The sequence below is a fragment of the Aedes aegypti genome, chromosome 3 (genome assembly GCF_002204515.2).
Source record: "Aedes aegypti strain LVP_AGWG chromosome 3, AaegL5.0 Primary Assembly, whole genome shotgun sequence".
In the NCBI taxonomy this organism is placed as follows: domain Eukaryota; kingdom Metazoa; phylum Arthropoda; class Insecta; order Diptera; family Culicidae; genus Aedes; species Aedes aegypti.
The window spans coordinates 281565546-281591257 of NC_035109.1; the positions used below are offsets into that span (position 1 = coordinate 281565546).

The following is a 25712-nucleotide window of genomic DNA, read 5'->3' on the forward strand; positions in this document are numbered from 1 at the left end:
AGTGACCAATCGATTAAGTTTTCTGCTTAAATGTATGTTTGGTTCTCCAGATTCGTGCTCTTGAAAATTTGAGGGTTGGCTTCAATTTATCTTCACCTTAATGGGGTTTGATTATGAATTTTCGTTCGATTGAGTGGTGGTGCCCTTTATTTTTGTCAACTGTATTTCGCCAAAGCGATAGTTGAGGATAAAGTTGGATTTTGTTAGGTTCTCCATAGACGGCCCATCTACCGTACTCGACATGGATATCGCTTGGTGTGCTTCTTTGGGGAATACGCCAACTAGAGGTTGTGATGTCGTTTTGGCTCTCGATGCGCGTTTTTATGCGCTCATCATAGTACTTCGCACTTTGGGGGAAGAACGCACGAATTGGTACTGGACGCTGAATTTTCTCCTCGTCCATTGCTTCCAACTAGGCACCTTCCCAAGGGATGAGTGAAGGAGTTATTTCTTTCACCCAGTCTGCAGTCTCGAGATCCTTGCAGACAAGGACCATGTATCCAGACTTGTAGAGCAGGTTGCAGAATTTTGGTTTCATCGGCTCATTACGTTGTTTCTCCACTTTAAGCAGCAGGGCCTCCTGAAGAGCATCAAGCTGAGTCGTGAAAAGATGGGATGTGGGAAAGTGTTTCGGAACAACTCCGACCTTCCTACGATTGGTCATGTCACTGTAGCTATGACCAGCCGTTTGGTGTTCTCCGCTATTTTGGTGACCGTCATTTGACTGCTGAGCCATTGGGCCACCGTGGTTGGATTGCTCAGCTCGATCTCTGAGATCCAGACGTTTCTTGGTTCGTTTCTGCTTGGGGACGTCCTCACTGGTTGCCGAGTTGTCTAGAACCGTCCTGCCACGTTTAGAGGGAGCTAGCTCATCTTCGCCCTTTCCGAGTTGAATGAGGGCTTCAGATCGACTCACGCCGCTCTGTATCATGCTGCATGCTTTAAACTTCTTCCTTTGTCCTCTCGCGAGGTTTATTTTGGTCGTCTGTTGGACATTTGCGTTGTTCAGATGACATGAAGGATCCGTTTTCGATCCAGATCCTGATAACATTTATACCATCGTTCTTATCGTCGTCCATGTCCAGTTGGGTGTCCGGATACGGATGGCTTGTTGAATTTTTGTTGCTTACTTCGGTTGCGTCGGTAAGCATATCCTTCTGCGAACTTGCGAGTAACTGCTCGGTTAGCTCAGTATTGCTCTGCACGTCCTCTACTACCATTAGCTCCGACTGAGACAGGCAGTCGACACCTTCAAGGTTGTTGTTGTTTTGATTTGTACTCATATTTGTTCCCAAGAGTCGCTGGGGGAAAACGGTCCGATAATGATAATAATGATTAAACGGTTTTCTACAACCCTTGAAGCTTTTTCAGGGTTTCCAAGTAGAATATTTGTAGGAATTTTTCGGAAGATATTATAGAGTAACAACTGTGTAACCAGTGGTGTCGTAAAGTGTCCAAAATATATGAGATTATCGTGATTTTGTGTATCGTTTTATTGTGAAATAACCTATATGTACCAAGAAAACATTAAACTATTCAAAACTGGACATCACCCAGCACCCACTGTGAGGAACGCAGCCTCATCGTATCAGTTCCGCTACTCATCACAAGACGCCGCAGAAGGATAAGGATGGGTGGCCATTGTGGGTGGTGTAAAGGGGACCATGATGAGGCGAAAAGATTTGGGAGGAAAGTTCTTAACGGACGAAAATCACGGGTGTACGCACGAGCCTATCGATCGCAAGGTCCCTAATTCGATTCCAGGTTGCCGCGAAAACTATTTTTGTTTTCAAATTTCGGTTTCATAAGGCAAATTTATGAATTTCAACCCGATTCCTTGTGGCGAATTTTCATATGGGGTTCTTATGTTTATCGATAGTCCATTTGCCTGAGTGTATACCTGTATTTTCGAAATTTATTTCGCTAATCCATCACATCATTTGCTCGTAGCTAACAGTATTACATATCCACTAAGCAAGGCCGGTACCAGGTTTCTTTTTAGAGAATTGATCATTATTTTGATGCATGTCTCTAAAAAGTCTTTATTTTCAATGGAAGGTCTCTCAAGTCTCTGTTTCAACCGAAATGGTATCTGAAGCCACTATTTTTTAGTGTTATCCTTGCGGTGAATCCAGAAATAAATTGACATGAAAAAAAAAAAACTTTAGAGACCTCATGCCTAAAATAAAAGACCAAACAGGAGCCAAAATGAGCACCAATAAGACTCCGAACAGGAATACAAAAAGAAATCAAACGGAACCATGTGATAAAGTAATCATGAGGTTTTATTCAAGAACCTGATCACGCGTTTCACCAATAGTATTTCAGAGTGTTTTTTATTCCTTGCGACATTACGATAAGTATTACTACTCGTATTACTGTATGTGTTTTTTTAATGATTTTCTCCTGGAATTTTATTTAAAAAAATGAATACAGGTGCTTGCTCAAAGCTTCCTTCAGATATTATCAAAAGTTTTCTTCAGGAATCCATTTAGTAATTATTTTACGGATTTCCTAACGATTTCGTTCAAGATATCTATACAGAAATTAAACCCGATTTTTTTCTAAGGGTAACTCCAGATGCACCAGAAATCCATCCGAAGATTTTTTTTTCAGTGCTTTCTCCAGATGACCTCTAAAAACAATCCACGAATACCTTATTATTTTCTCCATAATTGCCGTTCAGTATTTCTTTATGATTTCAGATATTACTCAAAAGTTGTTCCTAAGATCCGTTCAAAAAATTCCTCCAGGTAAAACAATCTCTGGATAGTTACTCCTCCTCCTGGGATAGTTACTGGGAAAATTTTCAGAGTGAACCTTGTGGCTGTGGGAATTACTGAAAATGTAGAAGCGTTGGGCTGTTCAAAGATATCATAGAGCAATCCTGGAAAAAAAATCCATGAAAAATATCTGGAGGAGTTTCCGGACGAATTTTACGGAGGAGAGTGAAGGATTTTTTAGAGTGATCTCTGGAAAAGTCCTTAAAAGTACTTCAGAAAAACCGCTAGAAGCATTCCAGCAGACCTTCTATTTAAAATAGAGAATTTTTAGAGACTTGCATAAAAATAGTGACCAAGTCTCTAAAAAGAGACCTGCTACAGGCTTCAGCTTCAGGAGTTCTTCTATTGATTTCTCCAGAAATTTCTTTTCAGGGACTCCTCGAAACACCCTTCCAGAAATTAATCCGACGATTTCCCACATATTCTCACAACGATTTCTCCAGATATATTTCAAGGGATGTTTAGAAAAATTTCTCCAAATTTAACACCAGAAAACCCAATTAATTTCCATAGAGATCACTTTAATTGTTTTCCAGACCCTTTACTAGGATTTCCCTAGACATTTATTCTTTATTTCTTTCATCATTTTCTTCAGTATTTACTCCAGTAATTATTTTCAAGCAGAGGATTTTTTTCAAATTTCAACTGAAAATTTCAAGTAAATCGTTCGGCAAAAAAATAAATGGCAAAATTGCGTTTGAATTGATACAGAGCCCAAGACATTTGGTAAAACGTATGCTGATAGCTTTACACCCATTTTGGTTAAGATTAATTCGTATACTCATCCACGGTTTGTCTCAGGAACCACACAAAAATGCCTCCAAGGTTTACACTAGGAAGTCTTTAAGGGATTCTTCCAGGAATTCTTCAGCAACTTCGATCAGAGATGATTACTGATAGATTGCAAACGAAAAACAAAGATTTTTTTTTTTCAGAAATTTGTAAAACAAAATATTTGTAGTAATTCTTAAAGAAAACCATCGTGGAATCTCTATAGCAATTTCTATACACTCATTAAAAAAAACATTAGAGATCGTAATATTGAGGATACTTTGTACAAAATTCATGAAGAAATTGCTTGAGAAGCTCGTAAAAAATTATTAAATGAATTTCAAAAGAAATTTTAGGAGTATTACCTAAAGGAAATTTTTGGCCATTTATTGTATTTTGGCAGCTTTGGTTTCTTCGTCACGGGTAGTTTCCTAAAACATATTGGTCTTAAAATTTTCATCAATACTTTTAGCATATAAGTGCCGAATTTAGAATTTAGATTTAGCCGACAAAAAAAACATGACAAAGAGCAAAAAATTGCCTAGAATACCTAAGATCCCCTACCTAAATTAATGTTTGATGAAACTTCCGGAAAAAAATGCATACAGTAATACGAGAAATAATACATAGTAATGTTAAAAGTAAAATTTGTTGTAATCAAAAAACAGCAAACTTTCATAGAAAAATGTCTGGCAGGATTCTCTAAAAATTTCTTATAAAAACTGTTATCTCCTGATTCCTGTGTGGAATATTTTTGCTCTCTTGATTCTTGTAACAGATTACCTGTTTCCTTTTTTTTTGTTTCCTGTACGGTTTCTTTTATCAAGAATGAAACCTCTAAAGTATTTATTTTAAGAGACTCAATCGTTACCAACCCTGACTAAAATCATTCCAACGGTTCTCCCCTTTGATTAATGTAGGTCTCCTTCCACCAGTCCCTGTCCAATTCGTACTTGTTCTCGTTCCACGTGAAATGCGTTGGCGGTTGATCTTCGCCGTTCAGGAAGCTGAAGTGTTTACTCAACTCGATGGCCAGTTTGGATCGAATCAGCCCTATCGAACCGTACCGTACCGGTGCCGGGTGGTATACCCGTCCACTCAACGGAAACATACATACCCGTTTGGGGTCCCACGGTACGTTCAGAAGCTCACCCGCATGGGCGTATGCCAGCCGCTCGGACCCTTCTGAAACATGAGACAGAATTTCAATACCGTCAACCTGGGAGGGAGGCACCGATACTACACACGAAATATAGAACAACGTTTGATTGAACTGCAAGATAACTCCAGCTTGCCAACAACAATCAAGGCAGGCTTGAGGAAAACCGCTAGTTTTCTTTTGTTGTGTACTTTCGATCTTTCCTGACAAACATGGAAAAAGGGCCACAGTTTTCTATGCACTAAATATTAATTTTCATTGGAAAAAGTAAAATGATGCGTTTTTCAATGCTTTATATTCAATCAGTTGAAAGGTGCTCACGTGACATTACTTGCATTATGTGCATGAATTGATTTTCATTCAATTTTTGTCACTTTTGATGAAATGCGAAAATGTGTTTCAATCAGTTACGCGCTTTTTTCGTGTTAGTCAAATGTTTGAGATCTGGGCTCACAGTGACAGTTCGTGACAGTGGAATCCCGGCTCACTATGACGTACAGAAATTTTGTATTGGTTTCTCCCTCCCAGCCGTCAACCATGCAAACTAAATCTGGCCTACATTACCCGCATCGCGAAACACGTGCGTGAACACGATGGGAACATCATCGCAGCGTACGTAGTTCCGTTCGCGACCGCATGGTGAAACAAAGGGAAAGTGCTCCCGGTAGCGGTCTCCCTCGTTCAGCCGGAGTCGGTTGAAGAAAAATTCGAGAAATTTCTTCTCCTTGAAGCATGAGGTGAAATTTTTTATCCGTGCATCGTCCAGAAAGAGCTGAAAGATGGATTCCATTAGTCGATATTAAACGTGTCATTGTTCCATTCTGGCTTATTCTGCGAGTGAAGAGAGGTGAGAAATCTTAATATGGAATATGTGAAATAATCGACTCAAATGAACTTAGTTCTCGTTTGATTTACTCTAGAAGCTCAGTGGAATTTGGGAATAAAGGTGTCCTTGTTTTGGTTGGAGTGGACTAAAAATGGATTTTTACGCAGACTAGATACCAAGGTGAAATTCATAAAAATGATGCAGCTTTACTTATAGATCAGCAAACTGATACCTAGGTAAACCAAATTCAGAACATAGCTGGAAGCTTGTATTCTTGATTTAGTCAAAATTTTCGATCAAACAGGTAAACATTGGTCTACCACTGTCAAATTCTCCCTTATGATGAGAAATCTCAAATTTGGGCCCCAAAAGTGTTCGATGACGACTTTCAAATTGAGAACCACTGTTCTCTGTTATGTCTATCATTCAACAACACTCAACTCACCATTCCTTCGTGGTCAATGTAGTAGAAATATTCTCGTGTTTTCGGAGCCGGTGACTGCCCTTGCACGTATTTTACGTTGGAACAAAAGTGCCTCTTCGCTCCCGCTATCACTGTTCGCTTGAATATCATTTTTTTGGCTGAATTATCGATGAAATAAAACATATATTATTTTTCGCTTTTGCAACTCAACACCCAAACAAAAAACATCTGATTACGAACGGCAGTTACCGGCGAGCCGAATGCATTTGTATGCCAATTTCCAAGGTCACGCGTGCATTGATAAGGGAAAGAAAACGTTCCCGAAGGGGCGACGTATGACGTTTGTCGCTGTCAAACGAATGTTTTGCGTCTGATGATCGCTTTTTGTTGCCCTTCCACATCGCAGTTTTTCATAATATCGATGCGACCGATACAGAACAAAACGAAATCGAGTGACGATTGTGAGAAAACTATTAATTTTTAAGAAAATGGATTCATAAAGTAAGACAGTTTAGTTAGTTTATAAGTGTAGAAAGTTGTGCACATTATTTGTCGCATCCAGTGACCGAATCCGGGATACCCCGAGAGCAAAATGACTTTCCTTAGTTTGCTGAGTTACTTCTCGCTGCTGGTGCAGATCTGCTTCGTGACCGTGTCCATAGGTTTGTATAGATTGTTCCTTTTGGGGTGATGACCGAATAGAACAGGTAAATTCATAGGGGATGTTGGGTAGACTTGATCCCCGGGGAGACTCGATCTCACCCCATTTCCCTAGAATCTAAAACAGTAACTGATTTATTCTAAATAATTTTATGCAATACTTCTTCTATAGTAAGAGACTGGGACTTCAGAAGATATAAAGAATTATCTTATATGGGCAGTTGTTTGAACTAACCTAAATAAAGTTAATATGACGGCTTAACAAAATCTTAATAACTTTACGAATATTTTAAAAAATTGACAAAAAAATTCAGAACATGGAGATTTAAATGAGTCGAAAGCAAACTTAAAACTTCCTTAGTTTAGATGTGTTTTTATTACTATTTGTTTTGAAAGATATAGGCTGGGGACCCTTGACCCCTCAACTAATATACAGATTACCGACATCATATTTGTGGTGTAATAAAATTCTATTTTGAAACTTCCATATTCTTAGAATTGTCTAATTAAGAAATTACAATTCTCATAATTTATCGATGAATTAATATGTTAAATGCATAATATTCATCAGCTAAGGGTCTATTCACAAATTTCATAACGCTAAAAATGGCTATTTTCGAACCCACCCACCCCCTTGTAACGCTTTTTGTATGAACATTTTACAAATTTTGTATGAGCCGTAACAGCTCGAGGACATCCACTCACCCCCTTCAGCTTTATAAAATTTGTGAATGGGCCCTAATAAAGATTAAGGTTTTTGCGAAAATTGAATTGTATTCATTCGTAAATTTTTCAACCTTTGGAAATAATGATTTTCATGATTAAGGAAGACACGATCAATGAATCATGTCTCACATTCTGGAAACGGTATGAGCAAGAGAAATGCGGTTGTTTCTGAAAATGACATCATCGAAAACGATACCGTAGTCAAAACTTTCATAAATTAGTTAAACATTATTCACAAATTACTATAAAGAATACAGAACTTCCTTATGAAATTGCCTACTTTTAGGCATATTCCACAATTCAAGGTGTTTCTAATTTCAAAATAACTCAAAAAGTAAATGACTTGTAAGAGTTTGAGCTTCATATTCGGCTTCTGGGACCATGATTTCAGCAAGTAATGATATTTTCAACATTACCGAACGTTGCCTTCATGGGTGATCAATGTTACCCCACATCAGTTTAATAAAATCACTTAAAACATTTTTTCAAACATGCTAAAAACTTTCAGAAAACAAAATACAGTATAAAGACATGAGCAATGGGTGGCAGTACTTGTTTTTAAAATATTAAACTTGTAACATATGCATTTTGAAATGAAATCGTTAAGAAATATAAAAAAAGATCAATATTACCCCGGATTGCGGTACCGTTTTTCTAGCCACCACCTGGCTGGGATCTTTTAATTGACGCCGGGAAATTGTTGCATACCAGTCAATGTTTCAATCAGCAAAATCCTATGAATATTATTTAGTTAATTTTTACTAAAGCTTCAATATTTTTATCCCAATAGGCATTTTTTTCCATTGGCATAATCATTTTGACCCTTTATTCTTGCGACGCGCGTGATTTCACAACAAATTTAACCACGAACAAAGAATCCGGAAGTTTATAACCTATGTAGCCAAACACCAATTTTCCGATTTTATCCCACTAATCGTATATGAGCACAGACCGGATCTGTACATTTTCGAAGGAAAAAAGTTTATCATGTTTTTCAATGTTCTCTGATCGTCTACAACATAACTATTCCAAGAAAAAGTGTAATATGTGTATACTCCTTCCTATGCTGCACACAATGCGTTCTCAACCCAACCTCTTTTATGACGGTTCTCCTACTAGCCACCAGATGTCGAAGTGATCGTTCAGCGTTGAAAATATTAGCCTAATACACTGTAAGACCAAAGTACTCTTTAAAGGGTAAAAAAGTACCCTTTATGAGAGAAACTAGTTTAACTCATAAAAAGAGTAAAGGGCCTTTACTCTTTAAAGAGTAAACGGCTTGTACGTCAAACCAACGAGTGAATTTTACCCATTATCGGAAAAATAGCTTTTGAGAAACAGAGTAAAATTTACTCTGTTTTCAAATTTTTTTTTTTTTCAGTCCTTTTAACACAGACAAACAGACGTCACACTCTCATCGATGTCCATCGACCACCTTTTTAACGGTCGATTTGAATAAATGGTAGGTGGCCAACTCACCACCCGCAGCGCTCGCGTCGTTTTTGTTCGTGTTTGACGTTTACACACTACCGCCACCTGTTGGCCGATCGGCCAAACACACCGATTTTAGCATTGGGCGTATATGTTCTCGCGACTATGATTTTTATCGAAATTTGTTCTAAGTGTTACGTCTGTTTCTCTGTGCTTTTAATTTATTTTAAATGGAAATGAACAACACAAAACAAGCTTTTTATTTAAGGAAATTTTATTTTACTTTGCAAACCCATGATTAAAATCTAATCTCCATTAGGCTGCAGATAAGCGATATGTTCTATCCATGGCAATCATCGTTGCGGAACATCACGGGAAATGTGGTTATGTAGTGTGGGTGTGGTTATGTTGAGTCCCTTCAACTCTCGATCAACAAAATCGGCAAATTAGCACATTCGAAGTTTCTGAAACAACTACAAACACATTACAAAACATATTCTGATTGCACACAAGAACTTTTTGCACTTACCGGCATTTTTGACTTCAGCCCTCGTTTATATTTCTAGCAGTAATTGTTCTGAGACAATTTTGGTAAAAAACACCATCCAATCTGCACAAACTTAAGAACATTTTCACCCATTAATGAGTAAGCGATCTGAATTTGAAAATGGGCATAGATTACCCTCTATGCTAATATTTGAAATACCCCTTATTTTGACAGCTCCATATATGAGAAAAAAGTGGGTACTTTTTACACATTAAAGGGTACTGCCGAGTTTACAGTGTAGGATTTGATTTGATTGACATTTTTTAGTAGATCTTTAAAAAATAGAGGGAACATTAAATCAATTGTTTGGAAAGTATCTGCATCTCCATCAATACCACAGCCAAGCTGTATCCAAGATATTTTGACATATGTTTAAATATGTATATATTTTATCAATGAGTTTTTATATTAAATTGATACTTTATTACCTACCTTGATATCTTGATGGCTGTCGGGCGTATTGTAGAGCTCCATCTACGTCGGTCTTGGGCGAAACTTCTCCAGTTGCCCCGAACGTTTAGGGTCACCAGGTCCTCTTCCACTGCGTACAGCCAGCGTATTCGTGGTCTTCCCCGAAGCCGCCGACCTCTACCTGATTCCGTGCTGAATATTCTTTTCGCAATTCTTTCTTCCGACATTCGCACTAAGTGACCAGCCCACTGAAGTTTGCCGTATTTTACACGCTTGATAATATTCTCATCTTTGTACACTTGATACAACTCGTGATTCATGCGTCTGCGCCACACACCATTTTCGAGTTTCCCACCGAGTATTGTCCGCAGTACTTTACGCTCGAAAAGACCGAGAGATTTTCGGTCTGACTCTTTCAACGTCCACGCTTCGTGCCCGTAGAGAGCCACCGGAAGATTCAATGTTTTATACAGGGCGAATTTTATTTCCGTTTGCATGCTGCGAAACCTAAGCTGGTTACGTAGTTCGTAAAAGGCACTATTGGCAGCCGCAACACGTCTTTTCACTTCGCGGGAAACGTCGTTGTCGCACAACCCGGGAGCATCATGACAGCTGCAGTACAACGTCAGTGTACCGAAAAATTTTGGTCCGTGGTACTGTCAAACTCAATGAAATCACGGAGTGTGCTCAAAATAGGGCGTAAACTAGAATTATGCTTGATGGACATAAAAAAGGTTTACAATTTTTGTTTGGCATTTGTAATTTAATTATAAATAAATGAGTGATTACCAAATTGAGATTCTCTGAAAAGATTTGTACGGCCATCGGGAATATTTTGTATGGCCCACGAGCGAGTTTTGAATAGTGGTGTGATGTAGTCCGCATGCTGTATGTTGCTTATAGTAACCGATCCTTTGTTTACGAAGTTATTTATGGACCACTTGGCAATTCAAAGCTAGACAAATTTGTTAGGGGTCGTTCAAATATTACGTGACACAACAGGGGGAGGGAAAGGGTCTTTTGTAGTGTTACGGTCCATACAATAAATTGAATGTTTCCATACAAAATCTGTTACTTCAGGGAGGGAGGGGGATTAAATTGGCAAATTTCTTCGTTAAGTAAAATTTGAATCATCCCTTAAATATTTACGATGATCAATAATTAATGGGAAATTGACTGTAGTTATAAGCTTGAAATCATTCTGAGATCATATCCAGCTTTTGACTCGCAGTACATTTTTTTGCGGATTTGAACATTTTTTTTTCTCATAATCACCCCCAGATGTCTATGTTTCAATCAGATAAGTTTATTGGATAAACTATCCAGCTTTTTACGAGCGCTAATATCACCAAAAATTAGCCCACTTTTATTAAAAAAAAGGATTTAGTGATCTGACGTTTCACATGGGTCGCTTGATATGGACTTATCCACCGGTGCACTAAATTTACTCAGTCCAAGAATTTTGACACTTGGGGAGCATTTAAAAGCGTGACCCGCTAAAGTGTCAAAATTCTTGGACCGAGTGAATTTATCACACCGGTGGACAAGTTAACTGACCGGACTCAAGCCAAACGTCAATATGTTGGATCCCCACCAGAAAGTAAGCTAACTTTTGGCGGTCATTACCGCTTTTGCACAGCTGGGTAATTCTGTTGAAAGGCTAGTCCGCTAAGACCACGCAGATCCTAGCGAGGCTAGCCCGTCCACATCCGATTGCAAATCATAAAGAAATACAATACAGTAGATGTTTCCTTCAACTGGGCAGATACCTCAATCAGCAGCTGCAACTCTCTTTATTCAAACCAGGTATACATTTACAATTCAATATCCTACACAAATATCATACCTCTTTCAACGAACTTCCACACTTTTACCTACGACGACGCATGCTTCTCAACCGACGATTCTTCGATCCTGTCCACGAGCTCCTTTGACCAGCCAGCTGCCATCCAGTGTCCTGTATCGCCTACTTTCCCGATAGATCCCGTCTTCCGTTGCGGCCAATCCATCCAGCCTGAGGATCCCGTGCTGCGCCACGCGGCTTATGCGGCCAATCCTCCTCCAGAACGATACATGCTGTAAGAACACGTTCCTGGGCCCATAACCTGTTGAAAGGCTAGTCCGCTAAAACCACGCAGATCCTAGCGAGGCTAGCCCGTCCACATCCGATTGCAAATCATAAAGAAATACAATACAGTAGATGTTTCCTTCAACTGGGCAGCTAACTGACTGATACCTCAATCAGCAGCTGCAACTCTCTTTATTCAAACCAGGTATACATTTACAATTCAATATCCTACACAAATATCATACCTCTTTCAACGAACTTCCACACTTTTACCTACGACGACGCATGCTTCTCAACCGACGATTCTTCTACCTGAGGTGCGATACTACCTCTATTCCAACAAATTCATCCAATAGACTTATCCACAGTCTTCTTTTCTTGTTGATTTTTTTTCCAATATTTAGATTTAATATTACATAAAATGACATCCGCACCAACACGAATGTTCACCGAATGAACAATGCGTGGATAAATGTGCAACGAAATCGTTTATTTTTCTGTATTCATACATTTTTATACATTTTTCTGCATGCAGTAAAGTTTTTCTTCTCGCTGGAAGTTGCAGCATGGCGTCATCGTATATTAGTTCATAGGCTTATTTGATTGAAACTTAGACCTCTGGTGGCACAGCCGAGAAACATTCCTGGCGAAAAGTTTCAATGGCTGAAGCGGGAATCGAACCCACACCCCATGACACGATGCGCTTAAATGCCTGACGACACTAACCGCACGGCCGCGAGGCCCACAATATTTCTCTTGAGGGCATAAAAGCGATCCACAAAATCAGTTAGCCTGTATTGTGAGTAATTTCTAATGGATTACTTTCCCGCAAAACAAAGCACTAACAGGTCATTTAATCTTTTCACCGAACGAGCTGGTGCGCTCTGAAGTTCATTTGGTGCTTAAGCTTGGTGATTTTATTAAATTTATTTTCATTGGAAAACGAAAATATCAGACTCGCCCTTATTTCATTTCATTCCATTCGTTGTTTTGCATCCGTCACAAAATTCCGATCTGCCATAGTGAAAAATCGTGCCGGCAGCGGTGGATGGCCCCATTGTTTACGTTGCAAGTAGGTACGTGAAAATTGCGTTATCTGTCACTTCGCGGGGGGTTGTTGTCACATGTCACAAGTGTTCCAAGGTAAACAAATTCTTCAACAACTTCAAACACATCCCCATCAAACACTACCTCAGCACCTACACCACATGCCTGACTCTATCTCTACCTGCAACCATGTACTTCGTTTTGGTAGATTGAATGGTCAGACCTATCCTCGCTGTCTCCCTCTTCAGAGACACGAAGGCCTCTTCCACTGATCTGCGATCGATTCCAATTAGGTCTATATCGTCCGCAAAGCCAAGGAGCATGGGCGACTTTGTGATAATAGTGCCATTTCAGATCTCATAATAGCCTCCTCTAGTGCAATGTTGAACAGTAAATTCGAAAGTGCGTCTCCCTGCTTCAACCCGTCTAACGTCACGAACGAGGTTGACACCTCGTCTGTGATCCGAACACTTGTTTTCGAATCATCCAGCGTAGCACGTATCAGCCTTATAAGTTTCGCCGGAAAACCATGTTCAGACATAATCTGCCAAAGCTTATTTCTTTTCACTGAGTCGTACGCCGTCTTGAAATCAATAAACAGATGATGAGTCTGCATGTTATACTCCCGGAATTTATCTAGGATCATTCGCAAGCTAAACATTTGGTCCGTTGTCGAACGGCCCTCACGAAGACCAGCTGGTATTCGCCGACGAAGGACTCCTCGAGCGGTCCCAGTCTGTTAAACAGGATGCGCGACAGAATTTTGTACGCCGAATTCAGCAGGGTAATTCCTCTGTAATTGACACACTCCAGTCTGTGCCCTTTCTTGTAGATTGGGCTTATGAGGCCATCCAACCACTCGTCGAGCAATACCTTCAGAAGTACTCGGTGGATCGACTGATAAAGCTGCTCACTTCCGTGCTTGAGAAGCCCGACCGGGATCTCGTCCTTCCCAGCAGCCTTACAGTTCTTCAGCTCGCTGATAGCCTTTTTAACCTCTCCTATTGTCGGTGGGTCCACAGCTTGATCGTCATCATTAATATTCATCATGTTCCTCGCTACATTTCCATTATCACCGTTCAACAATTGCTGAAAGTGCTCCTTCCACCTGACAGCCACCGCCGTTTTATCGGTCAGCAAATTCCCTTCTCGATAATTACACATGGTAGGCACTGGTACGGTATTGTGCCGCGCACCATTGACCGTTGCATAGAATCTCCGCATATCAATCCGGTTCATGCTTTCTTGAGCTTCAGCTACCACATTTTCTTCGTGCTCCCTTTTCTTTCTGCGGTGGATTCGCTTTTCTTCTGCTCTCGCTGCCCTGTACCGCTCTCTGTTCTGTCGGGTACCAGCCATAACCATACGGCTTCTGGCGACATTATTAGGTCTATTAGGACCTGTCTGTCACTCTCTTCATCGAACCAGTTGTTTCGTCTTCGTCGTTGACCAGTGCTAATCACTTCCCGCGCCGTTGTTGTCACAGCTTCATAGATAGGGTCCCACAGGCTGTCGACATCTCCAGTAACGTTGATTCTTCCCAACTGCTCGTCTAGTTGCTGGCGGTACTGTGCAGCTTCTCTTACAGTCGACATGCGTTGTATATTGAAGCGCAGCGTTTTGTTTGTTCTGGAACTCGTGACGCTGGATAACCGCGCCCGTATTCTAGCTACAACAAGCTAATGATCCGAGTCGATATTAGGGCATCGGAAGGTCCTGACATCCATGACATCTGAGAAAAGTCGCCCATCAACCAGCATGTGGTCTTTTCGGGAGCAGGCATCGCCACTCGTGTGTCACCAGGTGTGTTTGCGGATATTCTTTCGTGCGAAGTAGGTACTGCTGATTGCCATCGCTCTAATCGCAAGCCATTATCATTGGTAACGGAATGGAGACTTTCCGTTCCAATGACAATCTTCTTTCCCGATCTGGGCATTTGCGTCGCCGATGACTATCTTGACGTCTTGTTTTGGGCACTCTCCATAGGCCTTATCCAGGCTCTCATAGAAATCATCCTTCATGTCGTCGGGCTTATCGTTCGTTGACGCATATATTCTGCTCAGGCTGTAGTTGAATAACTTGCCCTCCATTCTGAACATACAGATTCGGTCGCTGACCGGTTTCCACCGAATAATTCGCTTCATCTGCTTTCCAATCATTATGAAGCCAACTCCAAGTTATGCTCTGTCGCCACCGTTGTAGTAGATGTCGTATTCACGTTCTCCGGTTCTCGGCCAGCGTATTTCCTGAATAGCTGCCACGTTCACGCCGACATGCCGCAGTTCACGAGCCAGGAGCCCAACACGCGCGGATTCATTCAAAGTTCTCACGGGCCATGATCCAACTTCCCAATCGTTGTCCTTTATTCGATGCTGGGTCTGTTGCCGTAAAATCAATCTGTTTGCTCTACTTTTGCCTTTCTTGGTTGGTGAGGAGTCTTCGATAGGCCACCTAACCAGGGTTGTGCTACCTACATCGTGCTAGAGGGGCTTCCTCCTCGGTGCTGACACGATACAGCATTGTCCGTTTGTTCTTCACATGATGACCACGGTCATAGCCATCACAACCATCCACCTTTATCAGGGCTTTGGACCTGTAGCTCTGATTTTCAATAGTTTCAAGTTCTTTCGGACATGCTACTATGGTGAACCGTCATGCGCTAGCGGTGATACTTTATTACTGCCAGCAAAAAACTATACAATATAGGGTAGTCAAAATGTCAACATGGAGGTTCCGAATTGGAAAAGGGTTTTAATAAGAAACTACTGATTGAACTTTAACACTTCGCTTAATTTCTGCAAAAGAAAAAATAAAATACCTAAAATCATTAGTAAGGTGAGCAAATACCATTAAAAAAAACTAACTCAAAACCAAACCTTTGTAGGATTCGGTGTAGCTGGGCATAGAGTATCATCGTACCTGCCACACGAATGCAACAGTGACAATTTTGGCAAAGAAAGCTCTCAGTTAATGACTGTGGAAGTGCTTATTGAACACTAAGCTGAGAAGCAGGCTCTGTCCTAGTGAGAACATTAATGTCAAGAAGAAGAAGAACAAGTATAGGTTTTTATACTTGTTATACTGTATGATTTCAATAATTTGACTATCCCAACAGTATTGTAGGTATATAAACAAGAAAATTTAATGTTTGTGAATGTCTATGATACAAACGAGACATTCAGCATCCTTGGATGGAATTACTATCTAGTATCGACCTGCTCAAATTCGCCCTAGTGAACAATCTGACCCAGGATTATGGTACAAAAGGGGATCAAGTGTCACCTATATGTTTTAAACGCTTCCAAAGACACGTCATTGGAAGAACGAAATTTAGGAAATTTACTTTAAGGTGAAACATCTCGGAATCCAAAGATGGCCGGCACAATGGCCGACTTCTCCCCCTACTCACGTTTTCAAAGGCACAAAACTGGAGAAATAGTTGGCAAACGTTCCTGATCTTCTTATTTTAAGCTTTCTACTAGTGCACAAAGCCAAAATAAAAAGTGTACTGATGTGGGATGCTTTCTTCGCGAGATTTGTGCCTTTGAAGTTTCAGTGCAATCTTAGAACTTGATTCCAAACTGTTTCACCTTAAACGCATTTTATAACCGTTTCGTAATGAATGATCCAATTTTGATTTCCCTGAAGAGTTACAGCCACATTAAGAAAATGAGAATAATTCTCCCCAGTCTCCCTATGGATATGATGCGAGTTGGCTGTGGTCCAAAACTGATGATGATTCTCTCATTAACTTGCAGCTGCTGGCCTCTATTACCTTGCCGAGTTGGTAGAGGAGTATACGGTCATGGCCAAAAAGGCCATCACATGGATGATCATGGGTTCCGTTCTGTTGTACATCGTTTTCATTTTTACGGAACGTTTCTCGTGGACACTAATACTCTGCGGTCTTGGGGCGCAGGCCCTTCATGCAGCCATCCTGAAGAACTTCCCGTACGTGAAGTTCCTATCGCCCTGCTTCCTAGGTGCTGTGATATTACTCCTGGCCAATCATTACTTGGCGTTCATCTATTTCCAGCAGCAATTCCATCCATTCACCGAGGTATGTTTAATTGGATTACGAATGAGAGACAATTTCTATATTCGTTACGTTTACTTTTCTTTCAGGTAATGGCATACTTCACACTGTGCCTGTGGCTGGTGCCATTCGCACTGTTCGTGTCTCTCTCAGCCAATGACAATGTCCTGCCGACGAGCAACGAGAGGACGCATCTGTTAAGTGATAACGACGTGGTGACGAACTACTTCTCCAGCCGCAAGAAGATCGGTCTGCTTTCTTTGTTCAACTACGCGAAGGAATCGCTTCTGCCCGAACGAAACAAAAAAGCATTTTAGTTGTACTTAAATGATCTCCAGTTATTACGTAAAACCACCCGCCAGTTGGAGGGTGTTAATAGGGACTGTAAATGTTTTGCCATCATTTGTACGACCACTAGGGTGTAAGCGTGTAAGGTACACTGTGTAACATAATGACGAAACTACATAAAATCTTAAGGTACGCACCTCAAATGTGTTCTTTTGAACCCCCATAAGCTACTGTGAATGTTTGAGCGGAATTCATCCAATCTGAAGGGTCTAAACGAGCTTGAAACTTGTATGGAAAACCGTTCTAGTATACCGTGATGCTATCATATTTCGCGCATGCTCCTAATTTCGCTCACTGCCATATTATCCATATTTTTTGTTGTTACATATTAGACTATATGATTACATTTAATGTAACTATGATTGAAGACAATTATTAAAGATACTAGCCAGCAAAAAATAATTTCGCAAAATATGTTTAAATTGTCAGTGAGCGAAATTAGGAGCGCGCGCGACATATGGGTGCTTTACGGTAGGAGAAAAACTGTTCTAACTACATTTGAGTCGAGTCAAGTACACGACACTGAAGACGGCTGCCAAAGGATACAACTAGATCTAGTGGAATTAAATGGTATAGTACTAAATTCATACTTACATTTTGAGCATAAATTGTAAAGATTCTCCTATCAGTATAGAGAAAAGACGGGAAGAAATATGTTTAGTAAGTGCTCCGATTTCGTTCAAATTTAGTGACTTGAACAACGTTAGGCCTTTAGGCCTCATCCACAAATTACGTAACGCTCTAGGGGGAGGGGGAGTAGGCTCAAGCGTTACGTCTCATACAAATTTTTCAATTTTTCCACACAATGCGTTACGGAGGGAGGGGAAGGGGTTCAAATTTTAGCGTTACGTAATAAATGGACGCTGCCTTACTTTTTTGGCATTAAGATGTCTTTGTTTCGGTAAGGATGCTCCTAAAACTTTTTTTTCTAGCGTTCTCACCCCACGGGCTCACAAAGCAGTTTTAAAAATACATGTACACAAAAATACGGTTTCTAGGACTATATATTTTTTTCAATGTTTGTAGTATTTTATTAAATATTTTTTCCTCAAAAATGGTTCACTTGCAGTTCACGTTTGCATGAAAATTAAGCATTATTCTGTACTAGAAAGCAGTTGAAACACTTTCAAGACCTTCTTTTGTTGATTTTAGAAAGAGAAATGTGGTTATTAAATGTTAAGGATGTTTGGCAGGTGGTTTCTTCAGCTTTAAATAATAATTGTCTACTGGTAACATTTTGCTAGTGATTTTCCTGTTAAGAAATCCTGTGAATTCCAGGAGGAATCTGTTGTTCAGAATTATCAATGAATTTGAATTTTTTGCCGCTTTTATTGAAGCGAATTACCTTACAGAACTTCATTACCAAAACTAAAATGTGTTAGATGCAAGGCAAAGTTTTGGCGAAAACTTTAAATTAAATATATTCGTGGACAAATGAAATAAAGCTATTTAATTCTAGAACAGATGGGTTAATTCTACGAGTGGCGTGAGGTGACAAATGTCGGTATCGTATAGCGAGGTGACAATTCTCGACTCAGATCATCGTAGAAATTCATCAAGGCATACTTAGAATTCACACAAGTTTCATCAGAAATTACACGCGAATTTTTCAAAATTTTCTTCAGAAAAATCTGAAAAAAATCCTTTACATTTCCCTTAAGACATCTCTTGACGAATGATTAGGACAAATCTTTAACCTTCAAGGATCCTTCATCAAAATCATCGTCATCATCGAAACTTCAAATTTTTGGAGGAAAATGTCTTCACTGTGTTTTTTTGATTGAAGAATAGAATCCAGTGAACACATTTTCATGTGAACTCTCTCACAATATCTTTAAAATCAACAATCCAGTGAACACATTATATTATATACACACAAGTTTTTTTTTTTTTGTTTTCAGGTAAGAGCGCTCTAGAGTTCTTGTTTCCAAGACGATCATTACCAACCCTGATTTCCCCAAGATATCATCTATAAAAAATACAATTTTTTGGGTACGTAGGAAAAGTCAATTTGTTCTTAAGTACGAATAGACTATTTTCTTCATATCTGGCTTTGACGGTTCAAAGTATTTTCAGATCATTTGATAAGCATTCTTGGTTTTCGTGAAGGTTATAACAAATTCATCTATTCTTTTCTTACTTTGTTTTCACATTTATAACAATCCGATTTTTTGATTGAAGTCACAAATACTTTATCGTTAGACTTTTTGTTTAAGTGTTTCGAAGCCGAACTTCTGAAAAATTCGTCAATCATTTCTGTAATTTGATATTTATGTAATTTTCAAAACCTGAAAATATCAAGGAATTTGAATTCTGTAAATGATGAGACACCCTTTAGAAAAATTATTCTAACAGAGGCCTTAGAATAATTCAAAAAACATTTTCTGATTTGTTTTCAAATGGACTTGCTAGCAGCATTCTGAACTAAGCAATAAAGAACAGATACCTTCTACAATGTCTGACAGAATTCATTCACAATAATTTTATGAATTTCCGGCAACGCTATTGCACTTTCTGGAAAAAAATCCTCATTTTTTAACAGAATTGACAGACAGAAATTCAAAGCTTTCGAATAAATTGTCGGCGAATCGGTCGGAGCAGCTTTGTTGAAATTTCTTCATAAGGTGAATTTGCAAATCCCTCCGGGGTTTCCTCCAATATTTTAGAAATTGTACCAGAACTTGCTTTAGTTCTGTCTGAAATCCAACCTAGTTTCCCGCCTAGTTTAAAAAAATATGCAAAGATCGTCGCCATAAGTTCCGCCAGAATCGTTTCCGAAAGTTGGACGATGTTTCAACATAAACTTCTCCCAGTATCTCACTACTTTTAAAATAAATCTTCGAGTTGTTTAGTGGAATACCTATAAGTAAATGAAAAACAGAATTCAGTACTATGCCATTTAATTCCACTGTAAAGGATCTTGTCCAAAGTTTTACAAGATACGTTCTCGCGATTTGGCGAAGTTCATCCAAGAAATAGAAATTGCACTGTCGTTCGATGGGCGAAAGAAGCATTAGATTTGTCTCTCAAAGTTTTGGTACAGTATTAAACTTGGATTCCAAGCTGTTTCACCTAAGGCGCAAGATACAACATTCAATCATCGCCAATTATCAAAATTTTAAAACCATCAGTGTTGCGAAGAAAATTGAATAAATGGTTTTTCCTGCTATTCAGATAGCGATCAAATCATTTTGTTTTTAATAAATTTTATATCATTTAGGCGTCAGCATTCTCAATTTCCGGAGCATAACTCAATTTTTATTCGTCAATCGAATTGTGAAGTAACCTTATTGAGAGAAATAGTACTTTTAATCCTTTAAATTGATTGAAAAGTTTAAATAACCAGTCTAAACAGGTTCTTATTTTCAGTTGGTAGAACAATCAACGGGCTAGACATGAGTTAAATCTTCAAACATCTCTCGATTCAATATCTTGTTGGGAAACCCTGTTTTAAACCATCAAACGTGAATATCAAACCTAACTTCACCTGAAAAGATGGGAAGTTTTTGCCGAACACATTACCTCAGATGTTATGCCTTTTTAAGTTATTCAAGATTTACGCAGAAATGTTTCTTCCTTGAAATTCAAAACTGAATATCATAGAAATGTGATCCAATTGCTAGCATATGCCATAAATCTCAAAAAAAAAAAAACTGCAATGAACCCTAAAAGAAACTACAAACTCGTTCAGCCTTTCTTATGTCGTTTTCGTTTTTAGGAACTGGGTCGGTGATCAACACATAAACAAACCAATGTCAAATAAATTGTAGTTCGGTCGAACCTGAATCGGGTTGGGGTTGGAACTGTGATTCATAACGGGTTGCGCCAGTTCCAACCTACCCCATTAAACATTTTGACAGTTAACAGCCGACTAAATTGGTTGAAAAATCGGTCGATTGTTGCACCGACGCTTATGGAAGTTTAACACAGCGATCAACTGACTAATCACCAGATTAAATCGGGTGGCCGACGAAATCTGGTGTTTAGTAGGTCAACTTGCTTGGATTTTACTTAAAATACCGATTTATCCACCTATTTAGTAGGATTACGTCGGCCCACCCTATCAAATCGGGTGATATTCGGTTGATCCCTGTGTTAATCTTCCATAAGCGTCGGTGCAACAATCGACCGATTTTTCAACAAATTTAGTCGGCTGTTGAACTGTCAAATGTTTAATGGGGTAGGTTCAAAAACAAATTCGACATTAGAATAGACGGAATCCGCTCAAACTTTCACAGTAGTTCCTGAGAGTCCAGATGAAAAAAAAAATGGTTGTGTAACATAAGATTTTTTAATTTGATTGTTTCCATCCCGAAACCAACGACCATCTTGAAAATAAACCATTGTTTTTGTTGTATTATTTTTATTTATTGAACATAACGATAAAAAAGCAGCGAAATTGAATAAACTTTACGAGTGAGATACCATAACCCTAGGCGCTTCTTTCAGTCACAGATCCATCGGCAAGGCCAAAATAGGCTTTCGTTGCCATTTTTACAAACAGCCCCGTCTCCACTACTCCAGGAATCATCATTATGTCACGATTGACGACGTCCCAATCGAACTTTTCTTCCGGGAAGTGCCAATCCAGAATAAAGTTACCGTTGTCAGTGACGACAGGACCAGCTTTCGCCACGGCCATCCGTAGCTTCAGACTTCCTCCATATTTGGCCGCCACTTTGTTCCTGATCGGAACGTACGCCATTGGAACCACCTCGATTGGAATGCCTTTTTTGTACTGCTCTCCTAGTTTCTTGGAATTCTTCGTATAATCAGCAATGACCACCAGCTGATCCGCACAGGATGCCACAATCTTCTCCTGCAGCAGACAGCCTCCACCACCTTTGATCAGGACCATGTCAGCGTCCACTTCATCGGCCCCATCGATGGCACAATGGATCTTCGGGTGTTGCTCCAAGTCGCCCAGCACTAGGCCGCTTTCGATAATCAACTGGCGCGCCTGGAAGCTAGTGGGAATGCATACCAGCTTCAATCCTTCGGTTTTAACCCGCTCGGCCAGGCGTTGCACGGCGTAGACCACGGTGGAACCGCTGCCCACTCCGACCACCGTGTTATCCCGCACGTACTCGTCGACGGCTTTGAAGGCGGCAATCTTTTTGGCCAGATCCAGACTCATTTTTGCTGCGGCAGACGAGGAAGCACGGCTGGCGACGATACTGCTTAATAGAGGGTTTATAGATCTAGAACCAGAGAATAGCGAAACTGTCCCGAAGAAACGTTGGAACATGGAAACGCAAGAAATCCACTAGCAGCACCAAATGCCTTAGTTATGGAGAGTGAAAGTGCGAAACTATTCTTAACCATGCGGACACTATGAATTAGTTTATGTTGATGTGAGATGTTGATAAGGTGAACTTGTTTTGATAGTCATTACAAATAAAATGTTTCTTGGTTCAGAGATTAAAGGATTGATTTTGAAATTGCATTATATTTATTTTTTAATAATGTCGTCCGACTCTATATACTCAACAAGAAGGCTTAGTAAAAAAAAATCATAAATAATTAATTCATTATTTTTATTGTTATTTATCTAAATTGCGAATTGATTTAGTTTCTAGATTATTACAAAATTTTAATTAAATTTAATTACGACCGATATAGTGGTTTTCACGCCCGATGGTATGGGTGACCTAGTGTAGATGTAGTTGTGAACCTTAGAGGAAAACAATATGCACTCAGTCTCGAAAAACACCCAGAATCCGTGTATAAATTTTTCAAATTGGGTAATATTTCCATATGCATTTTGATGAGTCTGGAAAGCGTGTGCAAGTTTCTTTGAGGAAAACAAAAACAAACTGTGTATGACGAGCGTATGCTAGTCTACGTGTGTTCAAATGTCACTAAGCTCTATAACTGATTATTTGAAAATTTATGTGGATTAATCACGCGCGCTATCGGCCAAACAAGTTCACCTTGAATGTGTGTGTGAGACCAGCGATTGTTCGTTAGCCAATCAAAATACCGTACCCTGCCGTACCCCCTCAACCATCATGGTGCTATAATTTCTTTGGTTTTAAGACATTACCCTGAATTCCATTACCCCGAATGACTATAAGGCAATCCATGAGACAGCTGCGATAATAACGTAATAACACAGACAAACAGACGTCACACTCTCATCATTGTTCATTGACCACCTTTTTAACGATCGATTCAAAAATATGGTAGGTGGCCAATCCACCACCTGCAGCGCTCGCATCGTTTTTGTTCGCGTTAGACGTTTACACACTACCGCCATCTGTTGGCCTGTCGGCCAAACGAACTAGTTTTAGCATTGGGCGTACATGTCCTCGTGACTATGATTTTGATCGAGATTTGTTCTAAGTGTTACGTCTGTTTGTCTGTGGTAATAACAAGTAACGTCTGCCGGAAGCACGCTAGCTCAAATACAGTTTACCACGCCCTGTATGGGTATTATTTCTTGGGAATTGCAAGGAAAGATTTAGCAGTGATTTACGGAAAATCGTTGTCTACAATTTGCGAATGGATCTCCAGATATGAAGAGATGGGATATTTCTCTCGAAAGCAGCGGGAACAAGTGTACAGGAAGTTCAGCACAATTATACGCCAATGGATTTTTGATTTTTACCTGGAGGAACCAGTTTTTTTTTTTTGGAAGAAGCTAAGCAAAAATTCCAGCTCCATTTTCATCAAACAATCAGTGTTTCATCGCTTTGGGTGACATGAAGCGGGATTTTCACGGAAATCAATTGAACGTCGTGCAATTCAGAACCGTAATGACGAAATAATCCGTTTTGTTATGGAAGCGATGTCCATTCTCTGGGACATATACAATCTCGTACCTATTCCTTGATGAGGTTGCATTTGACAACCGTGATATGTTGAGGAATAAGGGATATGTGGGGGATATAGAGTTGTGGGGAAAAAATAATTTACAAAGGGGAGTTTTGTAGAAAACCACGCATTTCATTTTTATGCTTTTTGGGCTTGAACGGAATTGTGAAAAGTTTCAGGACTGAAGGAACTTTCAACAGGGTGAAATTTTTCGACTGTTGCAAGAAATTCGCATTCAATAACATTCAGGTTCAGCGATATCCTGGATTTTATTCCATATGGATCATGGACGCAGCTAGGATCCACTGCGATCCGAACATAATCCGTGTTTAGCGCTCTATTGGAATAATTCCTATTTTTCTCCCTCCGTAATGTCTATTGTTTAACCAGGTAGAAATTGCATTTGGTTTGATGAAGCGATCCTTGAGAAAGCATCATCACGAAAGTTCACCTATTTTGAGGGACATTTGTTCGACAGTTGTTAAATTCCAAAACTTTTCAGCCAAGGTCATTTTTGAGCATTGTGGATACTATTCCGGGGGAGTTTTCTTGCCTGAAAAAGGATTGAACCAGGACGTGAAAGGAATGGATTTCAATATAACTCCACTTTGATGTGAGAAAACAATCGAATAAAAATTCATTATGGTTTAAAAATAAAACACGTTTCAGTGTTTTGTTATCAAAAAGAAAACTTTGAAGAAAATCTCGAGTTCAATTCGTTTAAATCCTTACGCATGATCAGTGTCTTTACAATCAGTTACCCGTGATGAAAGGTTACGACTTAGCTCTGATTGTTCAGGCCGTAGGTTTGATTCCATTGTGTCGAACAGTTCTGATCCAGCAGCTCCTTTAGCTTTCATTGCACTCAACTTGTTGGCAACACCTTGGATGATGGAAAGGGCCAATGAGACATCCTTTTCGAGGTCTGCAACATCTTTTGCCCATCCGGTGTTGACAACATTAGCCACTAGCATCCCACGATGCATCGCCTGCAATCTAGCCGATTCTGACACTGCAGCCCATCGAAAGTATTTTGCTATTTCGAGAAGGGGTGCACTTTCGTTTTTCAAGCGATCTTTTTCATGCGCTGGTGAAGAATTTACATAATTCGCCAATAACAGCCATGAACTATAATGGCCTTCGATGTGCGGGTAAGATGAGCGTAGTTCTTCCGCAAATGCTGAATCATCGCGAGTGGATGTCGTCCCCGATCGGTCGGGGTTTTGCGGAGAAATCAAAACTTTTTGGAGCTTCTGATGCTGCGCGTGTGTTTCCACATTCAAGGAATACACAAACAGCTTCTCCATGTACGTAGCACTCGAGGTGTTATGTTTGCTATTACGTAGACCTTCTTTTTCGATTTATTCTGCAACATCACACACTCTCCAATGTCCTCGAAATCAGGCATCTCTTTTTCGCACCAAAACGGCACACCATCACGAAATTCCACCTTCCGGTTCACATGATGCTTGGCTGTATTCCAAATACACCGAAGGATGTCATCGAGGTTGCTCCCAACGATGTCTTTGGAACAAATTTGTCCTGGGAGTAGCTGGCTTCGATACAGTTTGCGACAGAATGTTCCTTTGAAACAGAAAATGTAGTTCTCGGGTGCACCATCCGGGGCAAAATCTTCGCCAAGTGCTTCATGCTCGGTTG

The 25712-nt window shown here is 39.8% G+C and overlaps 3 protein-coding genes across 3 annotated transcripts; 1 reads left to right on the forward strand and 2 right to left on the reverse strand.

Moving 5' to 3' along the window:
* Nucleotides 1-1897: 1897 nt before the first annotated feature.
* LOC5575080 (UPF0598 protein CG30010) lies at nucleotides 1898-6232 on the reverse strand. The gene is made up of 3 exons (XM_001661756.2): nucleotides 5985-6232; nucleotides 5278-5485; nucleotides 1898-4739 (listed from the first exon to the last, which is right to left on the reverse strand). The coding sequence occupies exons 1-3, from the start codon at nucleotides 6144-6146 to the stop codon at nucleotides 4441-4443; spliced, it is 669 nt and encodes a 222-aa protein (XP_001661806.2). The 5' UTR covers nucleotides 6147-6232; the 3' UTR covers nucleotides 1898-4440.
* A 109-nt stretch (nucleotides 6233-6341) lies between these two features.
* LOC5569429 (protein TEX261) lies at nucleotides 6342-21496 on the forward strand. Its single transcript, XM_021852981.1, has 4 exons — nucleotides 6342-6625; nucleotides 16612-16913; nucleotides 16979-20938; nucleotides 21446-21496. Exons 1-3 carry the CDS (start codon nucleotides 6556-6558, stop codon nucleotides 17204-17206), a joined length of 600 nt encoding a protein of 199 aa, XP_021708673.1. The 5' UTR covers nucleotides 6342-6555; the 3' UTR covers nucleotides 17207-20938; nucleotides 21446-21496.
* An 84-nt stretch (nucleotides 21497-21580) lies between these two features.
* LOC5575082 (ribose-5-phosphate isomerase) lies at nucleotides 21581-22680 on the reverse strand. Its single transcript, XM_001661754.2, has one exon. It carries the CDS (start codon nucleotides 22483-22485, stop codon nucleotides 21670-21672), a length of 816 nt encoding a protein of 271 aa, XP_001661804.1. The 5' UTR covers nucleotides 22486-22680; the 3' UTR covers nucleotides 21581-21669.
* Nucleotides 22681-25712: the final 3032 nt, after the last annotated feature.

Coding starts and splice junctions, on each gene's coding strand:
- LOC5575080 (XM_001661756.2), bottom strand. CDS start 6,146: ATGTTTTATTTCATCGATAATTCAGCCAAAAAAATGATATTCAAGCGA. Junction 5,486..5,984: donor ACATTGACCACGAAGGAATG/GTGAGTTGAGTG, acceptor TCCATCTTTCAG/CTCTTTCTGGACGATGCACG. Junction 4,740..5,277: donor GCACGTGTTTCGCGATGCGG/GTAATGTAGGCC, acceptor CTCATGTTTCAG/AAGGGTCCGAGCGGCTGGCA.
- LOC5569429 (XM_021852981.1), top strand. CDS start 6,556: ATGACTTTCCTTAGTTTGCTGAGTTACTTCTCGCTGCTGGTGCAGATC. Junction 6,626..16,611: donor CTTCGTGACCGTGTCCATAG/GTTTGTATAGAT, acceptor ATTAACTTGCAG/CTGCTGGCCTCTATTACCTT. Junction 16,914..16,978: donor AATTCCATCCATTCACCGAG/GTATGTTTAATT, acceptor CTTTTCTTTCAG/GTAATGGCATACTTCACACT.
- LOC5575082 (XM_001661754.2), bottom strand. CDS start 22,485: ATGTTCCAACGTTTCTTCGGGACAGTTTCGCTATTCTCTGGTTCTAGA.